This window comes from Desmodus rotundus, chromosome 13 (genome assembly GCF_022682495.2).
Source record: "Desmodus rotundus isolate HL8 chromosome 13, HLdesRot8A.1, whole genome shotgun sequence".
NCBI lineage: Eukaryota > Metazoa > Chordata > Mammalia > Chiroptera > Phyllostomidae > Desmodus > Desmodus rotundus.
The window spans coordinates 2,680,160-2,690,368 of record NC_071399.1 but is presented as its reverse complement, the minus strand read 5'-3'; the positions used below and the strand labels follow the sequence as shown (position 1 = coordinate 2,690,368).

General features: G+C 46.6%; 1 protein-coding gene and 1 non-coding gene across 2 annotated transcripts; both read left to right on the top strand.

The window, feature by feature from the left end:
• Positions 1-3,912: 3,912 nt before the first annotated feature.
• LOC128779850 (alpha-defensin 1-like) lies at positions 3,913-5,053 on the top strand. The gene is made up of 2 exons (XM_053916682.1): positions 3,913-4,242; positions 4,787-5,053. The coding sequence occupies exons 1-2, from the start codon at positions 3,975-3,977 to the stop codon at positions 4,930-4,932; spliced, it is 414 nt and encodes a 137-aa protein (XP_053772657.1). The 5' UTR covers positions 3,913-3,974; the 3' UTR covers positions 4,933-5,053.
• A 3,533-nt stretch (positions 5,054-8,586) lies between these two features.
• Positions 8,587-9,493, top strand: LOC123478532 (uncharacterized). The gene is made up of 2 exons (XR_011650730.1): positions 8,587-8,849; positions 9,240-9,493. It is a non-coding gene; the product is annotated as an uncharacterized protein (transcript).
• The last annotated feature ends 716 nt before the right edge of the window (positions 9,494-10,209 follow it).

The window sequence follows — 10,209 nt, the reverse complement described above, 5'->3', positions numbered from 1 at the left end:
AAAACTCCCACCAAAAAAAGTTCTACACCAGATGGCTTCAAGGGGAATTTTACCAAATATTCAGAGAAGAACTAACACCAATCTTCCTCAAACTATTCCAAAAAATTCAAGAGAAGGAAACTCTCCCAAGCTCATTTTGTGAAGGCAACATTATCCTAATTCTGAAACCAGATAGAGACACTGAAAAGAAAGAAAATTATAAGCCAATATCCCTCATGAACATAGATGCTAATATCTTCAACAAGATGTTAGGAAACCAGATCCAGCAATACATTAAAAAGATCATACATCAGGATCAAGTGGGATTTATTCCAAGGATGCAAGATTGGTACAATATCTGCAAATCAATAAATGTGATTCACCACATAAAAAAAAATGAAGGATGAAAACCACATGATCATACCAATAGACTCAGAAAAAGCATTTGATAAAACCAGCACCCATTTACTGGAAAAATTCTCAGCAAAGCGGAAATAAGAGAGAACGAACCTCAATGTAATAAAGGCCACATATGACAAACCCACACCCAACATCATACTCAATGGGCAAAAACTAGAAGTGTTTCCCTTAAACTAGGAACTAGACAGGGGTGTCCACTTTCACCACTCTTACTCAGTATAGTACTGGAAGTCCTAGCCACAGCGATCAGACAGAAGAGGAAATGAAAGGCATACGAATTGGAAAGGAAGAAATAAAGCTCTCATTATTGGCAGATGACATGATACTGTATATATAGAAGCCTAAAGATTTCACACACAAAAATATAGGAACTGATAAATGAATTTAGTAAAGTAGCAGGATTCAAAATAAATATTCAGAAATCAGTTGCACTTCTATATACCAATAATGAACTATCAGAAGAGAAACTAAGAAAACAATCCCACTCACAATTGCTTCAAAAAGAATAAAAGATCTAGGAATAAATATAACAAAGAATGTAAAACACCTATCTACAGAAAATTGTAAGACACTGAAGAAAGAAATTGAAGATAAAATTAGTGGGAGTGCATACCATGTTCATGGATAGGAAGGACTAACATCATTAAAATATCCATACAACCCAAAGCAATCTGTACATTCAACACAATTCCCATCAATATACCAATGGCTTATTTCACTGAACTAGAACAAATATTTCAAAAAATTGTGGAACCACATACACACACAAAAAAAACCCAAATAGCAACAGCCATCTTGAGAAAGAAGAATAAAATGGGAGGAGTAACACTACCCGGTATCACACTATACTACAAGGCCATTGTAATCAAAACTGCCTGGTACTGGTAAAAGACATAGAGATCAGTAGAACAGAATAGACCTCAGAAATAAACCCATGCCTTAATGGTCAAATAATAATTGACAAAAAAGGCAAAAAACATAAAACAGGGTAAATATAGTTTATTCAATAATGGTGTTGGGAAAGTTGAACAGATAGGTGTAAAAAAATGACATTATACAACCTTCTTACACCATACATAGATTAAAGACTTAAATGTTAGACTCGAAACAATAAAAACCCCACAAGAAAACATAGGCAGTAAAATCTCGAACATTTCTCATAGTCATATTTTTTATGTAACTCTTCAAGCAATGGAGTCAGAAGAAAAAATAAACAAATGGAACTACATCAAACTAAAAAGTTTTTGCACAGCAAGTAATCAATCAACAAAATGGAAAGAGAACACACTGAATGGGAGAACATATTTGCCAATCATACATCTGATAAGGGGTTAATGTCCAAAATTTATAAAGAACTTGTAAAGCTCAACACAAAAACAAACAAACAAACAATCCTATTTAAAAATGGACAAAGGACCTGAATAGACACTTCTCCAGAGAGGACATTCAGATGGCCAACAGACACAGGAAAAGATGCTCACCATCACTAATCATCAGAGAGATGCAAATTAAAACCACAAGGAGATATCATCTCACACCTGTCAGAATAGCTATCATCAATAAATCCACAAACAAGTGCTGGCGAGGATGTGGAGAAAAGGGAACTCTCATGCACTGCTGGTGGGGATGCAGACTGGTGCAGCCACTGTGGAAAGCAGTATAGGTGCCCTGGCCGGTGTGGCTCAGTTGCTTGGGCATCGGACTGAAACTAAAATGTCGACAGTTTGATTACTGGTCAGGCCACGAACCCGGATGGCAGATTCTATGCTCTGCACATGTCGGAACCCTTTTAGAAGGCGGAAGGCAAGCAATTGATGTTTCTCTTTCACATCCATCTTTCTCTCCCTCTCTTTCTCCCTCCCTTTCCCGTCTCTGTAAAATAAAATAAAAATGTAAGAGAAAACAGTATAGAGTTTCCTCAAAAATTAGAAATGAAGCTGCCTATGACCCAGTGATTCCCTTCTGGGAATACAACCAAAGAAACCCATATCACTAACCTGAAAAAATGTAACACCCCTGTGTTCATTGCAGCGTTACTTACAATCACCAAGATTTGGAAACAGCCCGAGTGCCCATCAGTAGAGGCGTGGATAAAAAACCTGTGGTGCACTCACTAGGTGAAATGCTACTTGGCCATAAAAAAGAAGGAAATCTCGCCTTTTGCAAAAGCATGGACAGCCCTAGAGAACATCATGCCAAGTGAAATAAGCTCGTCAGAGAAAGACAAGTACCACGTGATTTCACTCATGTGGAATCTAATGAACAAACTGAAGTAACAAGCAAAACAGAGACAGACTCGTAGATGGAGAGCAGGCTGACAGCTCTGGGCAGGGGAGTCTCGTGAGTAGAGGGAAAAGGGAAAAGGACTCGTAGACATGGACAACAGTGAGGTGACTGCAGAAAGGAGGGGGGTATAAGAGGGCTAAATAGCAATGGAAAAGAAATACAGTAACAATCAATAAATGAATAAATAAAATAAAATTTATAGTCATTTAAGAGCAAGAAGATATATCTAAATTATACTCATTGCATTATGCTTGTATCTGCAAATATTTGGAAATGACCAAATTGTAGCAATTCAACCTGGTTTTGTCAATGACAATCATTGTTGAAGGACGACATATAAAGCACTGAGACGGCGTGATGCTATAAAACACTGACGCCGTTCCGCATGCGCTGACGTGACAGTGTTCGGGGTGAAGCCCACGCAGAGTGAGGAAACACAGCACATGGGACCTGGTGGTTCCTGCAGAAAAGATGGGGGGCTGGGACGGGAGACACTGGTGTTTCCACTCTTCTGTCTTCTGCGTTTTGAAGTTTGTCCTTTGTGCATGACTAAACTGTTTTTATTGTAAAAGGTGAGTGATTTCGGAAGGGAGCTGCGGGAATGTGGCTGTGTTTCCTTTTTCCCCACAAGGACACAAGGGACTGCTGAGCGGGGTACGCGATGTACATATGTCCCACTGACGTCCTGAAACAAGCCTGTCCTTCATTTTGCTCTAACCAGCTCCTTCCCTCTGTCCACCTCACCTGAGCCCAACTCACTGTCCCCTCCCCTGCAGAAGCCACCACTCAGGACCTGAAAGGCTCCCTCACAGGGCAGTGATACCCCCGAACATGCAGGAGTGGTCCCCCCACTCCATGGGATGGTCTGAGCCCAGGGTCAGGCCTCAGATGAGCAGGGCCCAGCAGCAGGAAAAAGGGGCCTTTGTCCCCTGACGCACTCACTGAGAACAAGGCTCCTTGTCCTCTTTGACCATCAGAAGGTAAACACCCAGCAGACGGGAAACAGATGCCACACCAGGGCCCTTATCACCACTATCAACTTGAAACAAGTGTGGACACTAGGCACACACAAGTGTGCTCTGATGAAGGGGCAGGAGCAGGAGCATCAAAGGGGCTTTGAGGGTCATGGTGGCCTTGGCCACAGGCTACCCAAAGGCACAGCCTCTCCCTCACTGCCTGGGAGTCTCTGAGCCTCCCTCCAACCCACCTATAAGTACAGGCTGCCTGGGCCCTCCCCACCACTCCATTCTTTCCTCCCACCCAACCCAGATCTCCAGGGACCCTCAGCCATGAGGACCCTCACTCTCCTTGCTGCCCTTCTCCTCCTGGCCTTCCAGGCCCGGGCTCAGACCCTGCAAGAGACAGCTGACCAGGTTCCCGCCCAGGACCAGCCTGGGGTCAAGGACAAGGAACTGCTTGGGGATGAGGACCAGGACCAGCCTGAGGATGAGGACCAGGAACTGCTTGGGGATGAGGACCAGGACCAGCCTGAGGATGAGGACCAGGACGTGGCCATCTCCTTCACAGGAGAAGAACGCACCACTCGACAACTTACAGGTGCGACACCCGCCCACGTGCTATTGGGGTCTGCACCCATTAGAGGGGCTTTTTGGAGGCTGCATGGAGTCTGGGCTCAAAAATGGAATATGTGTGTGAGGAGGGTGAGAAGAATGTACCCCCAAATTGGGAAGATGTCTGGGACAAGGCACAGGACACAAGCACGTGATCCATAACTAGGACCAGGGAAAATCACGACCCTGCATGAGCAGAACCAGTAAGAGTTCTTGGGATTTATGACAAACACTGAGTCCTTTCACCCGAACCAGGCAGGGACTGTCTACATTACATCGACTCATCACCTCTCAGAAGGTCTCCCTGGATTACAGGAACTAGTATAAAGGACACATGGACAAAATCAAGGGGGAGGGTGGAGGTGGGGGAGGGAGGTGGGTTCAGCTGGGGTGGGGTGGAGGGATGGGGAGAAAAGGCATACAACTGTAATTGAATAACAATAAAAATTTAAAAATTAAAAAAAAAAAAAGAAGGTCTCCCTGAGGCCAGCTGAGCCCCCCAGAGCCTGGCCCTTCTCTTCCCTCTGCAGGACTTGACATAGCAAAGGAGGTAATAAAGAGATGCCGCTGCCGACGACGACGCCGGTGCCGACACAACAAGGTCAACAAGACTCTGGAGCGTCTCTCTGGGACCTGTAAAGTCTTTGGCCGTCGGTACAGGCTTTGCTGTAAATGAGCTTTGTGGACTGAGACCCCAAAGCACTGCGGGATTCCACTGAAGACCTGGACAAGCAGTAATCTCTGTACCTGTACCTTTTCTTCTTCTAGATCCAAAATAAACCCAAGCATTAAACTCACTGGGTTTGGTTTTTTTTTTCCCATGAGGGCTATATGTGCAGTTGAATTGTGTAGGGAATTCTGTCCTGAATGGTCTACATGAAGGGGAGCAGCCTTTGCATTCCACAATTTGAACATCACAGGGCAACAACAAGCAAGAAAAGTGAACGTAATTCTTAATTAAGGTGATTTTCACCTGCAAAATCTAATCTGTTGATAATGAAACTAAAAAGAGAGAAGTTTCTATGGCGTGTTGAAATGTTTTGTTGCTGCCAGGAAAGGTGGATCCGATGAACTATAATACCTGTTCTTTCAATTTAAGACATGGGTGGGCATCCATATGTACAGATAGTTTCTCATGATAAGCAGGGGTTTCAGTTACATACATATTTCTCCTAGATGGGTCAATAAGACAGGGGGAACTGATGCTTCACTGTGCCGCCAACAGAGAAAAGGAAGACCTCCTCCCAAAATGAACACACTGACCAGCACCAGTGGTCTCAAATCACAACCAGAGGAAAGGGGAGGTGAGAACCCAGTTGGTATAGGGTCATGCCCAATGACCCGTGCAATAAATGCTCCCCCTTCAGACCCCTAAAAGGTAGATTACACCCATATCCGATGAAAGATTTGGTCTCAAGTTTCTCCCTCTTTAAAGAAATTGAGCCTACTAGTTATAATAAACCTGTACTGATTTTTAAAATATTCTACTAAGAAATATACTATGCAACAGAAAGAAAGAAGGAGCTCCTACCCTTTGCAACAGCATGGATGGATCTGGAGAGCATTATGCTAAGTGAAGTAAGCCAGGCAGTGAGAGACAAATACCATGTGATCTCACCTGTAAGTGGAACCTAATCAACAAAACAAACAAGTATGCAAAATATAACCAGAGACATTGAAGTAAAGCACAAACAGATAGTAACAAGAGGGCAGTGGGTAGAGGGATAATGGGGGAAAATAGAGGAAGGGCCATCAACAAACATGTATAAAGGACACATAGACTAAGCCAAAGAGGGCAGGTTCAAGGGTGGGAGGCAGGGATGCGTGGGATGGTGGGATGTGGTCGGGTGAAAATGGAGACAACTGTACTTGAAAAACAAAAAAACATAAATTAAAAAAAGAAATATGCTTTTCATAAGGCCAATGACAGGCCCTTCACTCCTGGGCTGAAAGGTAGTCTCCCATCTATCAGCTGAGATGCACGGGAGCCTGATCTCCAGAACACAGGCATCTCTCTACCCTCCCTCTCCCATGTCCACGGCGGCCACCAGCATCCGTACGGCCACGACCCCGAGTTCTACCCTGAAACTGTGCTGTACTCATAGCACCTTTGAATTTATCTTTGCCCTGTGGCCACTTCTATTATGAGAATTTTTTACCCTGAAAAGACTGAGGATGCAAAACAGTTTTATTTTATTCCTTTACGATCGATCTCCTTGGGCCCCACTGCGCTTCCACGTCCAGGACGCAACAGAACTAACACGTGAAAAACAGGGCTTTACAAACTTTCACAGAACAGACACAAAACTCAGAAATTAGCAAAAAATGTTTTAAAAACTACATAAAACTCCAAAGTCTCTGTGTAGACAGAGGAAAAAAAGAGAAATTACAAACTCTGGAATTGATTTGCAGCTCTTGGGAAAAGGAGCAAATTTTCTGAATTTAAATATAAATCTGAAAATCCACAGAACTGAATCAGCCAACTTTCTATTTCCCAAAACAGATGCCAAGTGGAAAGGACTCTCAGAGAGAACAAATAAAAGTACATGGTAGCGATGAACACACGCTGCCCCGACACCTGAGAGAAACAGAGCCAGGACTCCACTGGAGTTCAATTCTTACCTGTCAGGTTGGGAAAGACCCAAACCACAGCAGCCCTGGCTCAGACTGCCTCAAGCCACCAGGGCCCCGGCCACCAGTGGCTGTAGAAAGTCAGAAGCGTGGTTTTCCCACGTCACAACAATCTGAACGCAGGCAGCCCGGGAGGTGGGTGATGTGGCTCAGCCTTGACCTCGAGGGCAGGCATCTGGCATCTTCCTGCTGCACCATCCACCTCCAGTCACTGTTCTCTTCATGGTCACAGTACAGCCCCACGTTCCAACGGCTCCCATCCTCCAGGCAAAAATGGGGAGAAAAATGTAAAACAATTATGTACCACACCTGTGAGGCGGGGGCAGTAATCGATTTAAGTATTTAAACATGGTGCCCTTCCCAGGTTTTATCGGAACTCCCTTCATTGGCCTCTCTCAGCTGCAAGAAAGTCTGGGACATCAAGTGTTGTCATAACGAAATAAATCGGTGCCCGGATCATAAGCAGGAAGGAAGGACGATGAAATTGGGGATAATCATGGGGCCTTTTAAACACCTCCCACTGTGCATCGGACATATCGGGCTCACGTGTTTCAGTGAGTGATGTGAGAACAGCAACTGCAGCGAATAATAAATTAGTGTTTGTTAAATATATAAAATGAGGTCTTCGTCCCCACAATCTAATTCTAGAAGTGTATCTGAAACACAGTCACAAGTAAGCAAGGTGATGAAGGTGAAAGAATACTCATTACATTTATGATTGGAACTGCCAACGTTTAGAAATAACCAAACTGTCACAAGTTAACGATGTTTTATTAATGAGGACAAGTTCGATGATGGCATAGAAAACACTGGGACAATGTAACACTGCACAGTGAGGCTGTTCCGCACGCGCTGGTGTGACAGTGTTGGAGGTGAAGCCCACGCAGAGCAAGGAAACCCAGGACACAGGGACCCGGTGGTTCCTGCAGAAAAGATGGGGGACAGGAACACTGGTGTTTCCACTCTTCTGTCTTCTGCGTTTTGAAGTTTGTCCTTTGTGCATGACTGAACTGATTTTATTGTAAAAGGTGAGCGATTTCGGAAGGGAGCTGCGGGAATGTGGTTGTGTTTCCTGTTTCCCCACAAGGACACAAGGGACTGCTGAGCAGGGTACGCGATGTACATATGTCCCACTGACGTCCTGAAACAAGCCTGTCCTTCGCTTTGCTCTGACCAGCTCCTTCCCTCTGTCCACCTCACCTGAGCCCAACTCACTGTCCCCTCCCCTGCAGAAGCCACCACTCAGGACCTGAAAGACTCCCTCACAGGGCAGTGATACCCCTGAACATGCAGGGGTGGTCCCCCCACTCCATGGGATGGTCTGAGCCCAGGGTCAGGCCTCAGATGAGCAGGGCCCAACAGCAGGAAGAAGGGGCCTTTGTCCCCTGAAGCACTCACCGAGAACAAGGCTCCTTGTCCTCTTTGACCATCAGAAGGTAAACACCAGCAGACGGGAAACAGATGCCACACCAGGGCCCTTATCACCACTATCAACTTGAAACAAGTGTGGACACTAGGCACACACAAGTGTGCTCTGATGAAGGGGCAGGAGCAGGAGCATCAAAGGGGCTTTGAGGGCATGGCAGTCTTGGCCACAGGCTACCCAAAGGCACAGCCTCTCCCTCTCACTGTCTGGGAATCTGCGAGCCTCCTCCCATCCCTATAAGTACAGGCTGCCTGGGCCCTCCCCACCACTCCATTCTTTCCTCTCACCCAACCCGGACCTCCAGTGACCCTCAGCCATGAGGACCCTTGCTCTCCGTACTGCCCTTCTCCTCCTGGCCTTCCCGGCCTGGGCTCAGACCCTGCAGGAGACAGCTGACCAGGTTCCCGCCCAGGACCAGCCTGGGGATGAGGACCAGGACCAGCCTGGGGTCAAGGACCAGGATCAGCCTGGGAAGGAGGACCAGGACGTGGCCATCTCCTTCACAAGAGAGGAACACTTCGCTCAAGGGGCTGGAGGTGAGACACCTGCCTACATGCAATTGGGGCGGCAGCACATTACAGGGGCTTGTTGGAAGGGACGTGGAGTCGAGGCTCAGAATGGAATCGCACCTCAGTGACAGGAGAAATAAGCACCCCAAGTTCAGGAGGAGCTTGACAGACAAGACACAGATATAAGCATGTGAGTCATAGACCAGGATCACAGAACAATCGAGATCCTGCCTGACCACACAGAGCCAATAAGATCACTTGTAACTTATGACAGACTTGTCAATCCCTTCACCCTGACCAGGCAGGTGCTGTCTGCAGTGCGTAGACCTGTGGCCTCTCAGAAGGTCTCCATCAGGCTGGCTGAGCCCCTTCCCTGTCCCCTCCCTGCTGAGCCTGACCCTACACTTCCCTCCCCAGGCCTTCAGAGAGCAACGAAAGAGGTCTGCTACTGCCGAGTCAAGTGCAGACTTACCATCTTCAGCAAGTTTTTTGAGCGTCCCTCTGGAAGGTGTAAGGTCCACGGCCATCAATACAAGCTTTGCTGTAAATGAGCTCTGTGAGCCGAGACCCAGAGCCCCCCACCAGATCCCACTGAAGACTCGGACAAGTGTCTAATATTCACACCTGCATCTTTTCTCCGTTCTCTGTCCCCAATACACCTCAAGCACTCACCTCGTTGTTGGGCATTTTTCTTTTGCCTTTTTATATGTGTGTGGTTCCCTTTCTAAAGAATTCTGCCCTGAACGTCCTGTAGGAGCTGCACCCTACTATGGTTTTCCCTGAGCACCCTGCTCCTCTGACAGTGGAGTACAAGAAATTCGCTGTGCGTTTCCCTTGAAAACCGGGGGAAAGGAGCTCTTGCTCCTGGTACCTTGGGGCTCATTTCCTTTCACGTCCCCAATGCGGTCTTCGCAGCCTGGTCTCTGCATTGGCGCTGCCCTGGCATTTGACATGTCAGGACTCTTCCAAGGCCAAAATAACAACCCAAGTCTTATTTCAAAACGCAGACTCCCACCCGTGACCGCGTGAGGGCACAACCCTACACTCAGGCTCAGTTTGAGTCAAAAGCTCAGACGACACATCCAATCCGCCTCCTATTTCCTCCCTCTGCCTGGGTTCATGTCTGTGTCTGGTTCATTCATGCTCACCCCGCGTGACTGGGTTGGCAGCCCTGGGCTAGCATAGGTCTAGCTTTAGTGGTCCCTGAGAAAAGGCCAGCCTTTTTGTGAAATTTCGTCAAACTTCCAAGTGTGGGCACAGGTTCATTGGGACTTGGGTCCAACCCTCAAGTGGTCAGTGTGACCATAGGCTCAAAATGTCCTGCGTGCTGAGCAGAGTCCCCACCTTCCGGTTATTGCTAGTGGCCGAGTCAGACCCACCGGGCTTG